Genomic DNA, 21,389 nt, shown 5'->3' on the forward strand with positions numbered 1-21,389 from the left:
TTAAGAGTCCCAGCTAAGTAGATGCTAGAGTGGCGCTAGAAACTCCTCCAAACCTTCCCAAAGACCAAGGACTTAGGCTGAGACCCTAAGCAGGGAACTGAAGTTACCTGAAGATGGCCTTCTGGCTGAGATCAGCCCAGAACAGTTTCTGAGCAGCGATGTCCGCATCAAGAGCGACAGTGTTTCTTAGCTGTTCAACCAGCTGGATATACTCCTTCCTCTCCAAGCCAATCTTCCGGATGTCTCTTCGATTCGTGAAGATCAGACTTGGCTCTTTGCCTGCAAGATAGCAGTCAGGTTTATTTAGTTTCACGGTAAGAAGGCAAGGTCCTTCTAAGTCTCCTCCTCCCAAAGGAGGAGCACTTAAAAAGTAAAGGCACCGCCAAACACCTGAGGAGGATGCTTGCTGCAGTCCGTGCCCCCGGGAACTGTAAACACTTCCGACTGTTCAAGAAGGCAGTCCTGGGGTCACAACACTCAACAGTAGGGTGGCTGACCAGCCCAGAACAGTTTCTAAGCAGCTGTTGACTAAGTTACTTACTGGGATTGCATTCAAGTTTTGGAAGCAGGAAGTGACTGCACCTGGTAGGTATTCACGGTATCCTATGCAAAAGAAACTGACCAAGGCAGGTGTCTAGGGAAAAGCTCTTTTGTTTGACCTGTGATACTGCACTGGGAGTTACTGATCTCAAGGAGAGACAGTCCCGGACTCAGGATGGTTCGACCTAGGATTTTTCAGCTTTATGATGGTAAAAAAGCAGTTTGCGTCCAGTAGAAACCCCACTTTGAATTTAGAGTTGGGATCTTTTCCCAGGTCAGTGATATGTGCTACCATCCTCTCTTGTGATGTTCTCCCACGATGCTGGGTGGTAGCAGCGAGTCGCAGCTCCTGGTCAGCCCCGTGATCACGAGGACATGAACAGCCGATGCGCTGACGCCCATGTATACCCATACAGCCGTTCTGCTTTTCACTTTCAGTACGGTACTTGATACGTTACATACGACATTCAACACTTCCTGGGCTTGTGTTAGATGATGTTGCCCAACTATAAGCTGACGTAAGAGTTCTGAGCATACTGAAGGCAGGCTTGGCTAAGCAATGATATTTGGTAGGTTACGTATATTAAATGCATTTTTGACTTGGGATATTTTCAACTTACAATGGTTTATTAAGATTGTGACCCCATCATAAGTCGAGGAAGAGCTGTACTACTTTAATTCCATAATTTAGTTGACTCTTGGGGTCACTGGCTGTACCCTTGGTAAGCACTTACTCCCAAAGGTACCAGAGCAACAGCAGTCCAAGTCCATTTACCTACTGCCTTGCACACGCCAGTGGCAAGATCCATCTGATAGCCCCGACTACATTCACACTTGTAACCGCCTTTTAAGTTGATACAAATTTGGCTGCAGATTCCCGGATTTTGGCATTCATCAATATCTAGGAGGGAAATTAGGATTAGTCTTTTGTGCCTAGATGACTTAGAGCAAGATACTGTCCTTTCCTATCTCTCCCCGCCCCCCCCCACCCCCCCTACACAAGGGCTGAGGCTCCCTCCTGGACTCACCTCCACAGATTTTCTTATCTATCAGTTCAAACCCAGCTGCGCAGTCACATTCGTAGCCTATAACGAGGTCTTTGCAGATGTGAGAACAGCCACCATTATTGACCAAGCATTCGTTTACATCTGAAATAGAAAGGGACCAGGGTTACCCCACACCTTATTCCAAATTGATATTTGCCCCAATTAACATTTAAACTCTGGGCTTTTTGCAATAACTTATCTAGTTAGTCTGGTCAAACCCGTGACTTTCCTAAGGTCTAATAATCTGTCTTCAAGATACGCATCTCGGAGGGTTTGGGGGAAGAGTAAACCCAATCTCCTTGGCAGGTTACCAGCTGGCTAAATAGTACTGAGTCAAGTGTCTCTATTGCTGATCGGTTATCTTTAAGGAGGTAAAGCTATGAACTAGTTTGTCACTGCTCCAACTTCTAAGGCTTAAAAATGCCACTCTGAAGCCCAGCAACTGAACTCGGTTCCTTAAAAGTAGTGTGAGCAGGCACTGTGCGGGGGGTGCACACTGCATTAGTTAGGGGCAATGTCATGACCCTTCCCGACTCTGGGCTCACGCAACCCCTCCACTTACGACATTCCTTCAGGGGCTCGTCACTCCAGTCCCTGCAGTCCTGCTCCTGGTTACATACTTTACCGATATCTATGCACTCCCCACTTCTGCACTTGAACTTGCCAGGGCCTAAGCACTGATTGACTACAAAGAGAAACACAAAAGCAAGGAGTCCATTGGTGGGGCTGCTCCGGGCAGTCCTCTGACTCACCCCCAGGAGGAGCCCCTCACCATTTTTGCAGTTGACTTCATCGGAGCCGTCCACACAGTCCCGGATACCGTTGCACTGCCTGCTGCCGTGGATGCAGCTCCCGTCCTCACACTCAAACTGGTCAGGGCGGCAGGTTCGCGAAGCTGCAGGAAGGGGGCGGGGGAGGGGGCGGCAAGGACAGGGGAGGGTCAGCCAAGCCGTCCAGGCGGACGCGCGGGGCGGGCGCGGAGCAGGCCGGACCGATAAGAAGGCTACTTACGACAGTTGACTTCGTCGCTACCGTCTTTGCAGTCGGGGTCCCCGTCGCAGCGCCACTTCTTGTGGATGCACTCGCCGGAGCCGCACTGGGTCTCGCTGGCCGGGCACTTGGTGTGCATCACTGGCTGGCGGCCGCACTGCTCCAGGGACTCGTCCGACTGGTCGGAGCAGTCGGCATCGTCGTCGCACACCCAGCTGAGGGGGATGCAGGACGAGGTGCTGCACTGGAACTCGTGCGCACCGCACGTCGGGGGCGCGCAGTCCAGCTCGTCGCTGCCGTCGCTGCAGTCGTCCTGGCCGTTGCAGACGAAATTCCTGGAGATGCAGCGGCCGCTGGAGCAGGTGAACTCGTCGGGGCTGCACGTGATGTTGCCTGCGGGGCGGGGGGGGGGGGGGGCGGGGGGGGGAGAGCAGGCCTCGCTGAGCGCATGCGGGACTCGTCGTGCCTTCCAGACTCGCGTCCCACAGCGCAACGTGCGGGATCTCGGCTCGCGGACCCTAGCTCTCCAAGCTTCACTTAAAAGCTATCGTGGAATTCTATCCATATCCAGGTTCCTGGCGTACTAGCAAGCAGTCTCAATATGGACAAGATGCAGGGACACTTGAATGAGAACGGAAAGAAAGGACCAAGAGAACAGCTGAAGACTTAGAAGTTAATCTGAGGTGAGAACCACAACAGATTCCTAAAGGGACAGCAATCAAGAACTTAAACCTGACCGGGGGATTTCATTTTGAATGGCAAAGACTGAGCTATCTCTACACAGACAGACAGTTTTCTCTAAAATCAGTTCAGATCATCAGCTGAGACTACCATGTATCAGGTACACAGATTAACACAGACTCATAATAAGCATTATCACACTATGAACAAAAATCAGCCATTATTTATGCTACCATACATGGCTCCTTCTCTGTTGGTCCTTCAAATGAGGATCAGGAATAACAGGCCTTAAATATTTTCAAGTGTTAAAAAGTCACTGCTAGGGCTAGAATCGATCTCAATCTTAGCCGCCCGGTATGCTAATGATGATAAACCAGGCAGACTAGCCAGTTTGTACTTGGACTCAAATTCCTGCCGAATGAATCAAGGTCACAGTTTGGTGGTAATGAGGGTAAAGACCACGACTCTCTTGGGAAGCAAAGTCTCGATTTAGGAGGGAAACACTTGGCAGCCCTGGGGCTTACCAATACATAAAGCTCAATTCTAAGATCGAACACCGAACTCATTGGACTAGGTGCAGTGGTATTGACCTCAGAAGTCGACTTCTCCATGCAAGACTGGCGTTTGGACCGCAAGCACGCTCAGCTCACTAGTACTCTGCTGCCTCAGGAGGCCCATGCCTGTCAGCCTTGGGAGCTGTCGCTCTCGGGGCCCTATAAAAGGGCGGTAGCTTGAAAGAGTGCTCACAGCAATGTTTGTTCAACCCAGATATTTCCCAGGGCCTCGCCTGGAACGCGCAGCACTTTATTAACACATTTTCCAGGAACAGAAACACGAAAGCATAGGAAACAGAGCTCCTTTTTACAGGCAGGAACCTTGAGAAGAGACAAAAGTACCTTCGGCTGGGTAGGGTTTTCTTTGGGTCTGTGCTGGCAAGATGATAGGTAACGCTTCTGTGCCAGGTTAACCTTTGGACAGCCTCAAAGAGAATCGAGTTCAGAGGCTAACTCAAGCGGCTCGTATGCTACTCAAGGCATTTATTCCAAAAAGCAGACCCACTTGAGACCTAGGAATGAGCCTGCTGGCCCTAGTCCCCTGCTGGTTGTACTGAGCCCGGGTGAGGCAGGCCCGTGCACCCCTGTCCTAACACACAGACGCCCACACCGTCGTGGCCTCACTGAGCTCCTCCTGGATGGCGGTGCCCTGAGTGACTTACCTTCTCACTTCTATCTGCCTAGGACAAACACCGAAGCGGGCAGTGGTCAGCCACCACGGGGACTTCTGTCAGTTTTAGGGCAGTAATGAAGGCCAAGTAGCTGCGCAGAGAGCGAAGTCACTGAAACGCCAGTCAATGGAACTGCATCTTCACGCTCCTGGAAGCTTCTCCCCCTGCCCACCCTTCTTTGAGCAAAAGGGTCTTGGGGGCAAAGCCACTCAACACTGATCTTCTTACCGCAGTTTTCTTCATCTTCGCCACTGTCACAATCATTTTCACCGTCGCACCTCCAGGACACTGGGATACACTGAGTGGAACGGGCGCCACAGCTCATTTCATTTATGCGACATGTTCTCATATCTGTTGACGATACACAGTCTCAAAAGAGCCTCCCCCACGCCTCCGAGCCAAGCTGCTGCCCCTGAGCTGCCTGCGTGTGGGCTCGCCTGTCACCCGGTGGCCTGGCGAAGGGGTGAGATTCGACTGACTAGTTGAAGCCTGGGGAGATGGTTCACCAGCTCCACGGCTGAGAAGCCACGGGAGTCGGTGCCGCCCGGCAGGGCCCCGAGAGCCTTGACCGTGTTACTCCTTCAAGGTTCCGTGGCGTGCTCAGCTCTGGCTTCTGTTTTACTTGGCGCAGTTAGGCTTATTGGCTGGCCTGCTCCTTGACCTTTTTTTGTGTGGCTTTTTTTTTTTTTTTTTTGTTATCTGTCAGATACCAGATAAGGTCACCTAATTCCCACTTCTTTAAAGGCTGGATGACCTAACACCTGGGAAGTCTTCTGCTGACTAGATTCCTTGATAGGTTTCTTCGTGACCTACGTGGGCTTTGCCACAACGGGGACCCCTCCTGATCGTTGACCTCGCTGGGCCACCCTCTACTAACACTCAGGGCCGCGTCTCTGTGGAACCTGGCTTGCCCTGGGGCGATTTACCTGCCATGACCAATGTTCTTATCGCTCCCCTGATTCCTTGCCTTGAAAACTGAAATTGATGCATTTATCTTCCTTTCCGCTTCACTGCGTTGTGTCACCCTATCCGAGACCTAAACTTGGGTCCTGTTAGATTTGCACTTTTCGTGTTTCAACAGGTCTCTACTGCTTTGAAATAAACTCCAAGACTTTCTTCACCACGACATTCAAATGATCCTAATTTACCTATCCCAAATCCTTCTCCTCTGTGATGTCACAGACCTCTTCCCGGATATCCGCCTAAGGACACGTATATACATTGGCATACCTGTGAAATTTTTCTTATTTAAGAATAAGCTGTAAGCTTTACCCTACTTAAAAGCCTCAGGTAACAGGTTTGTTAAGAAATCACAATGTCACCCTAGCTCTAGCTAATTTACCCCTTCAGTAATAGGTTTTGTTTTTTGTTTTTTATAACAGAAGCTGTACATCTAAAAGCTTATGTTATAAAAGCTTATCCTGAGCCCAAAGGGGGAACCCTCCTATCTCGACTTAGCTTCCAGGACCAGAGTACCATCTGCTCGGAGTCATGATTACCAAATATTTGAAATCTATGCACCTAGTCAAGGAGTTCTTAATCAAATCGGCTGGCTTCGGTCTTAAATATTCAATAGTGAAGCTACCCAAGAGAACGTCAGTCTTGTTAGACTAGGGACAACATTCTTTAATGGACACTCATCAACTTGTTAATGACTTGACTGACCTTGGAGTCCACTGGCCTACACATCAAGGTAGGCCAAGGGAAACAACCAAGTTTTGGATGAAATAGTACTTAGAGCTATGAGACACAAAACAGCCTGGGAAAGTTACAGTCCAAAGCAAGTCACTCACGGCACTGTTCCGGGTTTTCATCAGAGCCGTCTTCACAGTCGGGATCCCCGTCACATTGCCACCGGCTGGGGACACACTGGCCATTGTTGCACACAAAGTCAGACTCGGCACACGTCTTCTTTACTACAAGAGTTTATTGGCAGGGTTAAAGTCGTAGGCACCTGAGAGCTGATATTCCCATTGGGGGTGAAACTGCCTGTTGACACATTTTATTCTAACGATGGAACGGAGTCAGCGCTCGACTGCTAATATCCAGGAGAACACTAGAAAAATCTGTTTTTTTTTTCCCTCCAGGGGAGCAAGGTGCTCATTTGAGAGAGTTGGGGGATATGGAAGTCATGGTAAGACCGGGGTTGCTCCTTACCCTACAACCCAGGGATACCTTACAATTAACTTCTTGCCTGTTTTATGTTGTTGAGTTTTATTCAGTACTAGTTTTATTCTCTTCATGCGTTTCTTCCAAGTCCTTCAAGTGCTTCCTAAGGTTTGAGAGCCAAACATTCCATCCCATGACTGGATCACAGTACAACTGTTCTGGGGGCATCTCTTAACAGCGCATGGGGTTTAGTGTGGAGTTGGGAGGACAAGCCCCAGGACTGAATATTGTCACTCCTACAGGTCTGTTGGGGCAGAGGAACCCAGCCAGTAAGAAACAGAGAAAGCTTAAACCCCGCTTATAAACGAGGTGACACTTAGAATCCAAGAGATGGAGTAACCGCAGCTAAAAGTCACAGGAGATGCTGTGAAAGCTGCCAATGTCCCCAACTGAGGACTAGAGTGAAAAATCGCCTCAGAAAGGTATCAATTCTGCTTCTAATTCTGGTGATCATGCAACTTGTCCAAACTGGGACAATCTCAGCAGAATGGGGACACTGAGAACTATACCAGGAAGAGAGGCATAAACCTGGACTCTCTTAAGCCAACTGGGCAGCTTGGTCACCTTACCCACCAGAAAGAGTAGGAAGGGTCTCCATAAGCAGCCACATAGGGTGTTCTAGGCTTCTCCTTCCCAAGCTGTATTCTTCCTAGCTCATGTGCCTCTTCTTCTCTAACGAATATTCTGGAATGGTACATCAGCTAAAAGCTGACAGTTTGCTAAGAATTTGAAAGGGATTGCTTCAAGTCTGGGGTCTGAGCTAGGGACAACTCACAGGGTGGAGAGGACACTGAAGTACAGGGCCCCCCTAGTTTAGCCTCGGACATGGTGCACCAGGGAAATAGAGTGACTACAGTCCATTCTGAGAATTCAAGATGTGGTGAGGGATCCTAATGATCCGAAAGGGATAACGCATGTCCATGAATTGTGTAGCCAAGGAAACAAGAAAGGCCATGTTAAGCTCTTAGATTCGCACCTGTTTCTAAAAATCATTGAAATACTCAAACCCCAGTGTTAATGGTTAAAGCAATATCCAAGGCCTGTGCGCTCCTGAGCACGTCGGAATGTACGAGAGCATCTGCAGAGTTAGTTTGCTGTAATTCAACCTGCAGTGGTCCTCAGGAAGAGGAAGCAGGGAGTAGTTGTAAAGAGACCACGTGGTCTGAAGATGTATAAAATGTTACAGGCACAGGCAAGACTGGCTATACTACGAAGTGTCCAAGCAAACGATAACTAGGGATCGAAACTTGCTAGAGTTCATCTCTCTCCATTCTGAACACAGACTGGGAGGGTCAAGAAAGGCTATTTGAATTGGGCCTGAAGAGATGGATAGAAATGTAGGTGTGCCACAGGGGAAGAGATGTACCAGTTACCCGCGCAGAGGGTCTAAGTTACTCATTAATCCGGTCAGCCTCACACTTGTAAAAGACTTGAGTTCCTGGGGCTGATGGAAACACATTGCTTGTGGATTCCCAGCTGCAGTTGACTAAAAATGCTGGTTGACATGCTTGAAAGAAACAGCTCTGCTGAGATTGCAGCCCAGTTCAATATCAAGACGTTGGACAGGAAAAATACTAAGTGGCTTTATGAGTTTTAAGCAATTGTGCAGGCTTTTCCCTTCCAGGGAGGAACATCTCAAAATAAACATGCAGAACCTCCCTGAGCCGTGTTCCCACTTTCCTCCTCTACCTTCATACCCAGGAGGCAGAGCGCAATACTGGCCAAGAATATATTTAATTTTTCCCACCTTGTGTGATTCTGAGTACATACATCTACCCCCTTAACTCTTCCAAACCCTCCTGCCGTGTGTCTAGAAGTTATTTACGTGGAGGCTATTTTAGGAAAAGCCAGCGGTCACCCCTACGATGACCCAGGTTAGCTGCTACTAAGTTAGTCAGATGGTCAAAGAAGGCTTCTGAAACATGAAGAGAATAGTTACTTTAGAAGAACAATGGGTTTTGCCATTGCAAACACCCATGATATTGCTGGGCAAGCTGAAGCATAAGACCAGGTGCCGTGATGCTTACGCTCTGCCATTTTTGTAATAGCACATGAAGAAGCAGGTAAGGACATAACAAGATGGCAATTGACGCTATCTACACTTAGCTTCTATTTTTCTTCTGTATTTCTAGTTTGTAGAGCGGACATCTTTATAGAACATCCTTGAAAAGGCAAATGACAATGTTGTCACCGACTTCCATACACAGTCTTGTTTCAGGATTTTTACAACATAGAACAAAGGGATCAAAAGTAAACTTCAGCATGTATTCAAGGTAACTTAAACACCACCTTGACATGTAGTTCTGGCTCAGCATGAGGCATTTCTCACAATGATCCTTTGATAGACACTGATCAGTGGGTATGACGGTCTATCCCCATTCTCTTGGGGAAAGATTGTCTTCTGCCCTGCCTAATGCTTTAGAATTAGCATCTATTATGGGCAGAGACTTTTTAAAAATCCTTATCTGTGATCTGCACTGGCCTGTAGTTTCTATGTCACGAGTTTATTAATCCGTTGAAACCTTAGGGGATTTCTTACTATACATGACTTACTTTCTTTTGGAGGGGATCAGAGTTATTTGAGAATTACAAAAAGAAAGTCTGTTCTAAGCAAGCTTCTGTCTGTCTTTACTTCTGGTCCTCCCGTCCCTTCTCCTAGCTTCCTATACCAAATGTTTGACCTACGATAAACCAGGTCCTGTCATTTGAAAGGACCCCCATTTGATTTTCAGCATTCCACACTCAGGCTGATAGCCCCGTGTCAAACATTCAACCAGATTCCTCTGGACCAGGATGTATAGACTCTTGGGACCCTGGTTCAAAGCAATTTTTATGAGTGGATTCTATTTTCAGAATCCCGATACATTTGAGAAGCTAAGATAAGAGCATCCCATTCAGTGACGTGCATGCATCCTCATGAGGTGGCCGGGGACACCGTTGGGCTCCTTACTCACCACAGTTCCTTTCGTCACTGCCGTCAGCGCAGTCTTCGTCCCCGTCACATTTCCACAGCAACGTAATACAGCGGCCGTTTGTGCACTGGAATTGGGAGGGTTCACATTTGGCTTTTCTTCCTAAAATCAGGAGGGAGCACTTAGCTAGGCTGGGATACAAGCATGGGAAGTTAGAGATGCAAGTTACCCAAAACCCGTGGATACGGTCCCCCTCACAGGGACAGCTGCAGACATAGCAGGGTAGAACATTCTAGTCGCCAGGGCTGGGTGGGCACTGGGGCAGTGACGGACAGTAATTGAGCTCTTAGCTGGGCAAACGCCATCTGGAGAAGACTAGATTTCCCAGCCTCTCTTGCAGTGAGGCACAGCCATGGATGGGGCTAAGGTCTGGCTAACGGAATATAAATAGAAATGGTACATAAAACTTCTGGGAAATATCCTCAAAGGGACAGGGACCCATTTTCCTTTCTTTTATTCCCTTCTGGCTCCTGAAAATTGGGCATGGTGGCTGGAATAGTGAGCTTGGGCCAACGGAGCCAGACCTAGAACCTAGGAACCTAGATTGCCCAGAGGCCACGGGGAGTTGGGTCGGAGTCACCTGCCCCTGGACTCATTTCCCTCGTTTGTTTAACTCACTTGTGTAGCTACAATCACACAGCCAAATCCTAATCCTTTAATGGCATTTCTTGGTCATATTCTTTACGGTTATTCATGAATGATGCTCCCATTACAAGTAAACTAAGGGAGATTTAGAAAGGGTAGCAAGGAGGGGGCAGAAGAGAGAGTTTAATGTATGCCCCCTCGTCTTAGAATTTGAGATCTCATTAGAAAAAGACATGCTTACAAAACGCCTCGAAGATAAAAATCAAGGTACAGTTGAGAGGTAAAGGGAGATCATTCTTAGCGAGGGGAGAAAAACAAAGAGAGGGAGAGCCACAGACCTGGATTTTTTTCCTCTGACTCTCCGTGTTCCTATGCTCGATGTATGGACATTTAATTCACACGGTGGTATGAACTAATCCTTGCAAGTAGAGCACTTAATTTCATCTGGTTTTTTTTTTTTTTTTTGGCCTGGCACGGGACAGAGGACGTTCAGGGGTTTCCTACCATGAGCACGTGGATTTCTCTGAGCTACAAGGCGAGGATCTGGTTGTTTAATAGAAATAGACTGCAAATATTCGGGACAACCAGGGGTGCCCTATAGCTCCTGCGGATTACTCAGGGAGGCCTTCCAAGCAGAAAGCCTTCCAACTTCCTGCCACCTTCCTGCACTTGCAGCTGCGGCGTGCTGGTTAAAGAACAGATGCTCCAGGGACAAGCGCAGGCTGGAACTCTTGTGCTGGGCGCACAATACTCCCTTTGCCTCCTGGCTATAGCTACTCCCCACTCTCCGGGGGCAGCCTATGCTTTGTGGCTAATTCCCAGGGAGGTTAGAATTCCGCCCCAGTTAGGTTTACCGTATGGGTGTGGTGACATTCTCAGGTCCTCAATGTATTCGTGAACGGCGTGTACCACTCTGCTCCCAAGAGTCCAGTTAAGCTGGGACCCAGATACAATGCAGTAGGATTCGGTGGCATTTCCTACCTCTATATCATGCCATTCATTCATTCCAAAGTATCGTACTGGGCGTAAGGTATCAGGGATTGAGAAGGGATGAGGTTGTTGGTGGGATAGGTCAGGGGCTGGTTTTTATACTGTTCAACCGAATAGGAAGAGCAGCTGCCTCCCCCCTCCCATCACTGTAATCCCAAGAGCTTCTCTGTGTTCTCAGTGCTGGGGCAATCTGCTCCAGGAGCCCCTGGCTTCAGTTCCCTATCCCCACGGCCTTTGAGGGCTGTGGGAGTTGTAAGAATCTACTTAGAGTACTTCATTTGAAAAGTAGCAAGTGCACAATTTGTCGTCAGACAACATCAATAGAAATCTAGTTGGAGAGAACAGTCAGGCTGCAGGTAGGAGACTCTGAATTATTTTTAAAGGTTTTCGGTACCAAAGGTTGTTCAGTGAAAAAGAGACAAAAATTCAGACACTGATACCTAGACTGTCAAAAAGGTAGGCATATAATCAGACTTAGACATATAATCAGACTTGGACATAAACGTAGGTGTTAAATAATGGTTTTCCAACTTCAGGGTTAGGTCCTGAAGATCTGAAAAATGACTTTTGAAGCTACAGATTTCCTAGATGCTCAAGCTGGCCTGGGATCAAATACAGGGACACAGGTAAAATAAGGCTGGCATTCAGCTCACCAGCACCTCCAACAGGGTCTCTGAACATAGTTGTAGCAAACGGAACGATCAGCAGTAATAAATGATACTAAAATCCCAGCAGCATTGCTTCAAGAGTCGATACTGAGCAGACTCAGGACAGAGAAAAGCATTTTCTTAGTGTTTATTCCAATACCTTAGGACCAAAAGGAGTTTAATTTCTACCTCTTCTTATCTGAGGTATTTCCACTTCTGCCGGATTGTCCTAAAGCTTCTGCCCGATCATCCTAAAGCTGTGTTTTTACCGGGACACACACGTGACTCTGCATTACCGGGGTGGGGGGGAACGATGGGGGTTAGAAGGGGAGAAAGGTACTGAACGTTGCTGCTCCTTTATGAGAGGAGCGGGGTGGGGGTGGTGGGGGCTAAGGCTGTCCAGCTGCCTTTCTAAAGGACCCTCTTTTTAAAGAGAGGTGAGTAAAGACTATAAGCCTTATGGCCATGCCTCAGTTTCTTGTTATCTAAGCACTCTGTTATGAGAGATTGCTCCTGGGCAGAAAGTGCTCCTGGTGCAGAGTGGCCAGGGCCCCCGGGCCCTGAATCTGGTGCTGGGACCTCAGCCAGACTGCAGCACTGTGGGTCTTCTGTCCAAGATTCAAAAAGATTCTCCCTCACACCTCCGGCGCTCAGCTGGGAATGCTGCCGTACAGAGCTCCAGGAGAACTGAAAGCACCAAACAGGTTAAGAAGCTTTTGGTTTCCACAGCTTTGGGGGATTACAGGACTGTGGACCCATAGTCTATTTTCATCCATGACAGTTAAGTCTCAGGTTCAGCTTCTACTTTCATAAAGGGAACAGGTTGAGCTTGAAATCATCTCTACCCGAGGTGCTTTTATTGATTTTTTTTTTTTCAAAATTTTTTTTGAGAGAGAGAGCGGGAGGGGAGGGAGGAGGGAGAGAGAGTTCTAAGCAGACTCTGCCCTGAGCGCGGAGCCCAACGCAGGGCTCATCTCATGACCCTGAGATTGCAACCTGAGCTGAAACCAAGAGTCGGATGCTCAACCGACTGGACCACCGAGGCGCCTGCCCCCTGCCTGAAGGTGCTTTTAATTCTTAGACTAAGCTAAGACCACCAAGGCCTCAAGAAATGACCCCAGAAGTAGAAGCTCTAGGCAGCCTGTTTCCCCAGATCCATCTGCTCAGAAAGGTGAACAACCGGGAGAAAGTGTTATTTTTAGCAGGTTTCTCAAAGCCACAGGGTTTCATAGGAATGCCTTAGCGCCAAAACGGTGGTTAAAGTTGAGGGGGAAAGTGACAGTGGGGAAACTTGGGTATTTTGTCTGTTTAACCAGGAAGGCTTTCTTTTTCGATACTAGAGTTTTGTGTGAGCATTTTTTTTTTTTAAAGATTTTATTTATTTATTTGAGAGAGAGAATGAGAGAGAGAGAGAGCAGGAGAGGGGGGAGGGTCAGCGGGAGAAGCAGACTCCCCGCCGAGCAGGGAGCCCGACGCGGGACTCGATCCCGGGACTCCAGGATCATGACCTGAGCCGAAGGCAGTCGCTTAACCGACTGAGCCACCCAGGCGCCCTTGTGTGAGCATTTGAGAAGGGTTCTTTCTATTGCTTTAAGAAACCAAACTGTTGGCCTCGATCTGCATTTTCTTTTCAGCTCTAATACTTAGGATGAATATCCCTGCCCCTCTGGGTCAGGGGGTTGGAAGTCCCTTGCACCTAGTCATATATGTACCTCATCACAGCTATTTGCATTGGTATTGAAGGAAGGCCCGGAAGCGTCAGAGGCTGACTTGCTAATTCTGTCCCTTGCTTGGGGCGGGGGGCGGGCATCAGACCCTGCAAACTGACGGCAAGGTGCCTCGTCCCAGGAGCCTTGCTTACCTAAGGAGTGAGCATTGCTGCCCAGCCATGTTGGCAGGTCACTGGCTCCAAGAAACTCAGCGGTTGACGTGCACAGGGAAGTCAGCCTGCTGAGGTCGGACTGTCCCCGCAAGGGTTAACAAGGAAGAACAATATGGAAGCTTCTGTGGAGAACTGCACAGACCTTCCAGTAAATACCCAGCCTTCCACATGGGCTACGCATTTCCCAGAGAGAGGTTTCCGGGTATCAGGTGCAGACCTGAACTTGAACTTGCAGAGAGAGACTCCGGCTGCCACTCCTCCAGGACTTGCAGGCCCGAGGAGTCCAGTGGCTTGCCCTGTCCTTGTTGCTGGAGCACCCGGCTGTTATCTACAGGAATTTCTTCAGTCCACTTGGTTTGCCACTTCGGGGCTGCCAAGGGCATTTATTTTTAGTCAGGCTCACTTCTGCTGTTTCTTTAATGCCAATCTTTCTATTCATAGGCTAAAACTCATTTTAGGACCAGCAGACTTGCGAGTCAGCAGAGTGGTTTTTCTCTCTGGAGAGGAGGTTAGTGAGTGGGAGGGAGGAAGGAAGACGGCCGGAGCTGTCGGCACAAAGGCTGAGCTCTGGCCCTCACGTCAGCCTCTAAAGTGCTTGGAAGAACCAACCAGAAGCTGTTAAACACTTTGGCTAATCCTTCTGACTCACTGAAATAAGTGAATCTTACAGTTCAGTTGTCAGTTTTTCCACGGACATTGGGTGCAGGTGATCTTAAGAATCAAGGGTAAATAAGTTCTTACAATTGCTGGCCAAACACGGCGCTAAGACTTCAGTCTTTTAATTCACCTAAATTCTAAATCCTACGCTCTGAGCACTACTGCTCCCCTTTTATGTATCAGGAAAGAGGAGTATAGATAAGGGAGCATAGTACTTGCCCAAGATCAGCCTGCACAGAATAAGAATTTGAACCCGGGCGGTCTGGCTCCAGATACCACGCCACTGATCACGCACACAACCTAGAGCACCTAACGCAGGACTACTTCCCACTAGAATATTCTGTTGCCTTTGGTCACTTGGGTAGTAGAGTCCGTTTAAATCATTCCAGAATTAGGTAGTTTCAGCTGTCAAGATGATACTATCCTAATACAGTCTTATTATTGAAAGACGAGGCTGTCTTCCCTCCCTGCCCCGTTTTCATTAAAAAAAAAAAAAAAAAAGCCACCTGAGTATCCTCAGCAAGGTTTTTCCTAGGACTACAGGGCTTGGCTTTCTAGTCTAGGGCACCTTGGTCAAGTCGGAGCATATTGGGAAGTTATTAGTTTCTGTGGGTGGAAGACTGCTAGGTCAGTGGTGCTCCTGTTCTCATTTGCATCCGAATCCCCACAATGCTTGTTAGAACCTGTGCTGGGCCCCTCCTCCCAGAATTTCAGATTCAGCAGGAGCAGAGTGGGGCCCAAGCTTGCCTTTCCAAGTTCCCGGATGGTACTGACCGCTGCTGGTCTCTGACCATACTTGGAAAGCACTGCCCGAAGGTTAGGAGGTGTAAGATTCTACCCACAATGGAAGTGACTAGGTCATTTTCAGGGTTAGAGTACATAGTCCTGGCCCCCATAAGCCTGCATGCCCATCACCAGATGGGCATGGCTGGTAAATGCCACGCTTACAACAGACCTTATGGTGATAACATGAGGCGAAGCCTCTGTACCCATTAGGTGGGTAAAATGTATCTCGATGCCTTAACACGCATGCACAATAAAGAGGTTCTTCTAAAATCTGTCTTCTCTTCACCAGAAGCCCCTATCCTTGAGGGGCTCCATCCCTTCCTCTAAACCCTTGGTCTCATAGAGAGCCCGGGTTCTTCTCCCCTGACGTTTTGTCATCAAGCCCTGGCCCTGTCCAGACTCTCATCCGTCACTTGATCTAAATTTGTTTCCTGTTCCTGTCTCCAGGCTGCCACATTCTCTATCCAAATCAAGATGGCGATTCAGGCAACCTAGAATGGCCTGAAGGGCCAAGGATGGGATCACTTCTGGGCTTCTCACTGGCCCTACCTAGGGCTGAGTCTAGTTCCCCACCTACTTCCCCCAACTTTTCCCTATTGGTGCCCACCAGCCATCTGCTCAGAGTACCCCCAGGGACCCACCCACTTCCCCAGGCCTGGTTTGCTCCTGTCACTCCTGTGTACTTCTCTCCTGGAGTTGGCACAGATGTCTCCCCTTGAGAGATGCTTGCCCTATCTGCCTGTTTCCATCTCTACAAGTGGCGATCCCCCATAAGGCAGGGCGTGGAATTTATCTTTGTAACTTGGGACCAGGTTCCTGACGTCTCAAGAGTCTTTGGGCACTAGTGAGTATTCCTGGATGACTCAACTGATTTATTAATTCACTAATAAAGCTGGTTTGAACTACAGACTTTTTCCAAGGCATTCTTTCCAGCGTTTCTGAACTTGAAACGTGTGACCAGTTGTTTGACCAGCTAGAAACTTTGGAAGACTCTACGTTACAAAGTCCACTGCTTCCTATGCCTGTGGGGGCACTCGCACATCATCCTCGTGCCACCCGATCATTTAAAAACGGTGTGCTTTCCCATACTGATCTGTCAGAGTGAGTGTGTCCGTGTGGGTGTGTCGGCCTCATTTTCCTGTGAGGACCGAGGTTCCGGTACACAGGGAAGAGTAGAAGCAGCTAACTGGTAGAGTTAGAAATTTGATGTGTGGGACCTGGATTTCACTTGGGATCTGCTTTTGTGCTCTTTGGGAATGTTGGTAGCAACCCATCGTTGGCTCGAATCCGAACACTTTTGTAAGGTCATCTGTGGAGATGGAATAGTAGCATCTGGCTTTGTCACGTTAGAGTCTAAGTTCTTGGTGACAACTGGGAAACACTGTGTAACAGAGGTAGCAGGTGGGAACTCAGGCAACCTTCAACTGCTATCTGCCTCTTTTATGATTAAGGCTTCAGTGTCGGATCTGCTCACTCCTCTCCAGAGCTTCTGTGCCAGGCTATCTTTGGAGCATTGATTTCTTGATTTGACTTCCCCACTAGACCAAATGCCGTAAAAGAAAGGACCAACCCCCTAGTTACTGTGTCCACGCCCCGCCCCCCCCCAATGCCTGGTGGTGCCAAATGGCACATGGTAGGTGCTCAGTAGATGGATGTCAAGTGGTTTTAAGCAGAAGTACAAGAAATGTTGACATCAGTCTACCACCTACTTCGTTAACCTACAGATCAGTTAATAACTCAGATCTTGGGAAGGCTTCTTAGGAAAATGAAAGATTAGAGGCAGTCTATAAAATAGGAACCCTATTACCTCATTGTGTTTGGAGGGAAAAGAATTAAGTTATAACACGGGAAGTAATTTGCAAATGTTGTCTATCACTAAGGTTTTATCATCTCCCTTGCTTGGCAAATCGCAAGCTCCACCCTGTCCCGGCCCCCCAAAACCACATCTATATGCATAAAGGCTCCTAGCCAGTAGGCCCAACCCAGAAGCCCCAAGTTGATGGCAAGATCAACCACTCCAGCCAGTGGTCCCATCTTAAAGTCTCTGCCTTCAAAGTTACCTCTTAAATGCAAGAGCATGCGTATCCTTCCTCCATTCCACCCACCCAGGAGCATTTCTAAAATACAAAGTAGTCAAAGGCTCTGCAAGCAAACATTAAGAACCCCCCCACTTTTTTTTTTTTTTTGCATAATCTGTCCTTTTTAATCTCGTGGTACCCAGGAGGCAAGCTCTTGCTTAACTTAGAGCCCCCGAATAACCAGCAGGCCCGAGCTTTCCTAGGACACATCACATGAAGGAGAAAGTATGATAACTTTACGGTATCACCTGCTATCTGATTTAGTTCCTGCAGCATGGCTAGTGTATCTAACTAGGTGGCATTAACCACGCTAAGAGTTTTTATTGCTAAGCCAACAGCACAGCTTAGCAAAGAGACACCGATTCAGGTTGAAATATACAGAGTGAAATCATCAAGTAAGATTCTGCTCAAGCTGAGTCACACTCAGCCTGAAAGTTAAAAAGCTACCAGTCCTCAAATTTGCTAGCTAAAAATTCTTTAGCTGGGCACAAAAAATTGTCCCTGGACCACTTCTGCTCAACAGGTACATCTCATCCATCACCTCTGCAGAAGGTACTTTTGGACACTTGATCTTGGAAGTAGTCTCCATGCTGTGCCCTAAGAACTCTCTTGGGATGAACTTATAGTAGAAGGGAACATACTAAGCAATTTTGAGTCTATTGACTAACCATCTGGAGAGCAGTCTACCCTGAGCAGCGCTCCTAAGGCAGGTACATTTATCATAAACATCATTGCAGACCTTATCATAGCCTTTGGAGGCATTTGATTTCTCATAGGCTAGTATGGGAACGTGGCTTTCCAAAGAACAGTCAGTACCCAAAGTAAATTTAATTATAACTTGAAGTCAAAGAGGTAACTGCCTATCCTTGATCATTCTTCCTTCTACCAAAAAGGACAGCTTCATTCACATTCTGTAAGAAATAGAAAACGATCTAGATTTTTAACATGAGTTATTTGTATGTCTATGCTGTGCTCTGAGTCTTTCGGCCTTTGGATCAAAACCCAAAACCATGTGCCTGGGAGCTACCTGTTCCCTTGATTATGGCCATGTTCTACTCTGGGAGTTCTTGTGAAGTCTTACCAGTTTGATACTTCTGGAATCGAAGGGGCTTGTAGCTACTTTTCATCGCTTCTAAAATGGTAGTAAAACTGTGAAATCAAAGTTATGGTTATTCAATTTTATGAAAGGCAGAAACACTTAAATCAGCACTTCACTTCTTTGAAGCATGGAGACTGCTCTAATTAACCTTACTAGCAATGCTTAGTGCTTCAACATGCAGTTGATCATGGTAAAGTCTTAATATTGGGCTGTGCTACTGAGCCTGGCGTTTATACATGCATGAGGAATCTGGGGACATAAGCAGTAAAAGCAGAGAATCAAAACAACACGGGACGGACATTCTAGCTAAATGTCACATTAAGGGAGCAACAGGCCAATTCATGGAAGGGAGCTGCTCAGACTTCAGGAAGCTGTCACTTGCCTGGTGATCCTCCTTTAAAGGATCTGGGCTCACATGCTCGTTCTTTGGCCTGAACGAGGATTGGGTTCGCTGTCACACTTTCCCTTGGTGCTACGGGATGGAAGTCAAGTTTATTTTCTCCTCTCCCTCCGGGTCTCTCGTACTGCTAGCTTCATCAGTCTACTCCCACAGTCAGAGAAGCTTCTGTCTCCTCTTTTGCTAGCTGCTAGCCGTATCTGAATAGCCTTCCTAAAACCTTGGTTTTTCTAGGCTTTGGCTTTAATGAATATGTGGTATCCCACACCCTAATTTTGACTACCTAGGCTGGAGGAAAATGTACTAGAATTTCCAGGGATTTGCAATCAGGTATACTCCTACTGAATTTCAACTTATCTTGTTAGCCTGGTTGAAGTTTCCGGTCAGGATCTTAGAACATCCCTGCCCCGTCCTCGAGTATTTTAGACCAGTGCCACGAGCGGGTTTTGGGGGGAGGGGCTGGGAAGAAGGGATGTATACCACACCAGGACCAGAAAGTCAACCCACATACCCTGGGGCTTTGAAATTCAGAGAGGAGTCAGTCTGGGTTGGCTTAAGATCAATACCTCGCCAGCCAACCCCAGATTCTATCCAGTTGAAAAATGATGCGCCGCCTTTCCTTTGAAGAATTTAAGTCTTGCATGGGCTTCTGTTTTTCACTATTCATGGCATGTCATATATTTCACACGTGACATAGGGGAGCCAAAGGGACCCTCACCTACCTAATACAAGGCCAACAGATGGCTTCCACTAACTCATTTCAACAGTTCAAGGGCATTCCCAGCATTCTATCCGATAAAGTTAACCTCTAAGGGAAAGTCATTACATGTTAAATCAAAAGGATACGGAGAGAACATGCAGCAAAAATGAATCTTTCTCTCACCTCCGGGAAGGTTATCAATAGTTTCTGGTGTACCTTAGTCTTTTGAAATGTTAGGAAGAGTATAATGCAAGTCATGGTGCTATTCTGAGAAATCATTTAATAAGTTAGTATTGCTCATCCATTAATGATTAATGTTCCAGTCTGAAAATTCTTGTAGGCAGGCCTTTTCCAGGCTCTGAGGTTTGTTACACATCAGAGGTTGTCTCCACGACTCGCCTTTTTCAAGGGGTCCAGGTCGGGGGAAAGCTTTTGAGAGAACAGCGCGAAGGAGCCTGTCGGGTGTTACACGTTTCCTTACAGATAATACTTCTCAGGCTGCTATATTCTGAGTTCGCGGAGACATGTGACCAACCCAAACGTGATCGGGCGGCCAGCCAATCGCAGAGGGCAGAAAAGCCCGTCCCAGCTTCACACGCTCGCTTGCTCGGGACAGTCGGAGCCAAAGGGCAGGGGGCACGGGGAGGCTTCAAACCCCCAAGTATGGCCCGAGAGGCTGCTTGACCACACACTTTAAAGTTGGCTCACTTCGGGAGACACGTGACTGCAGGCAGGCGGGCCTCCTAAGCCACCCGGCGGCAGGAGCTAGGGACTCTGGAACGGGTACTCAGGCCGCGGGCAGCTTTCTGTCCCACTTCCCTGGAGCTGGCCATCAAGCCCCTCTGAGTAACGTCCAAGATCCCTTCAGGGACGCGCCGGGACTCTGACCGAATCCTCAGAAGGGCTTCCTGTCCTCTGCCCAGGAAAGTTGTGCGGCTCCAACTGGGAGAGTGACTGAGGACAGGGCTCCCGGGCCCAGTGCGGCAGACCCTGGGCACTCGACAGTAGTCCCCAGCGTCACACAGCAGCTCTCGCGCTACTCCCTTTGATCTATTGTTTGGAATGAAGGCTAATTACACAGTCACTAGATTAGGACTCAATTCCTCTCGAGGAAATCTCACCGGGAACGAAGATCAGCAAACTAACCTGATTAAGTCTTCGTTGCGCTCCCCTCCCCCGCTCAGCCACACTGGAGACCCGGGAGGTTTACAAACACGGCGCGTGGGGGCGGGGGGAGGGGTGGGGAGGGAGAAGGGGTGAAACACCCAGTGGGGAGTACTATGTGAAACCGCACTCGTCCTCTAACCCGTACTCCAGAGAGGCCACCGGGCGCCTGGGCAGTCGCAGTCCGGGTGCGCAGGCTGCGCACTGGTAGCGGCTCCCTGGAGCCTCCGGCTGCCGCCCATCGAACGTGCGCCCGCTCACCGCCACCAGGGACTCGCTGCCGGGACCCGCACCCGGCGCCACGCGTCCCCGGAGGCGCCCACCCTCGTCCACCGAGCACTCCCACCCTCCCTCAAGTCCCGGGAGCGTGCCCCGGGCTCCCGCGCACCGCTCGGCCCGACCCGGCCCTCTGCCTCCTTCCTAACACTCCGCCTGGCAGAGCAGACAGAACCATTGTTCAGTGGCTCAGAAGCCCACACTCCCCAGCCCCGGCCAAGCGGGGTGAAAAACGAGGCAAAACAGTGACTTTGGGGGACAGAGTGTAAGGGAATGAAGACTAGTTCAGGAAAGGCTTTAGGACACCCCAAATCCCACTGTCCCCCAAGCCCGGCTCCCCGTAGCCGCGGCGCTGACAGTCAGCTCAGAGGCGCCACCAGGGTTGGGAGGGAAAGAGGAGAGCAGAGCGGAGAGGCGCCTCCTAGGAGGGGGGTGGGCAAAAGGAGACCCGCGCCTCGGGGCCCCCTGGCGCCCCGGCTGGGTCCGGGCAGCCGGCGGAGGGGCG

General features: G+C 48.8%; 1 protein-coding gene across 1 annotated transcript in view; it reads right to left on the reverse strand.

Moving 5' to 3' along the window:
* The window catches only part of VLDLR (very low density lipoprotein receptor), a 29,952-nt gene that overhangs the window by 7,776 nt on the left and 787 nt on the right, over nucleotides 1–21,389 (reverse strand). Inside the window, exons 2-11 of the mRNA XM_081802797.1 lie at nucleotides 20,896–20,910; nucleotides 9,606–9,725; nucleotides 6,276–6,398; nucleotides 4,711–4,833; nucleotides 2,598–2,969; nucleotides 2,359–2,481; nucleotides 2,149–2,271; nucleotides 1,569–1,688; nucleotides 1,316–1,441; nucleotides 108–279 (exon numbers count right to left, since the gene is read on the reverse strand). Of these exons, the coding sequence (XP_081658923.1) occupies nucleotides 108–279; nucleotides 1,316–1,441; nucleotides 1,569–1,688; nucleotides 2,149–2,271; nucleotides 2,359–2,481; nucleotides 2,598–2,969; nucleotides 4,711–4,833; nucleotides 6,276–6,398; nucleotides 9,606–9,725; nucleotides 20,896–20,910 (1,417 nt within the window). The remainder of the gene's footprint in view (nucleotides 1–107; nucleotides 280–1,315; nucleotides 1,442–1,568; nucleotides 1,689–2,148; nucleotides 2,272–2,358; nucleotides 2,482–2,597; nucleotides 2,970–4,710; nucleotides 4,834–6,275; nucleotides 6,399–9,605; nucleotides 9,726–20,895; nucleotides 20,911–21,389) is intronic.

The sequence above is a fragment of the Leptonychotes weddellii genome, chromosome 14, assembly GCF_054177405.1.
Source record: "Leptonychotes weddellii isolate Sample4059 chromosome 14, ASM5417740v2, whole genome shotgun sequence".
In the NCBI taxonomy this organism is placed as follows: domain Eukaryota; kingdom Metazoa; phylum Chordata; class Mammalia; order Carnivora; family Phocidae; genus Leptonychotes; species Leptonychotes weddellii.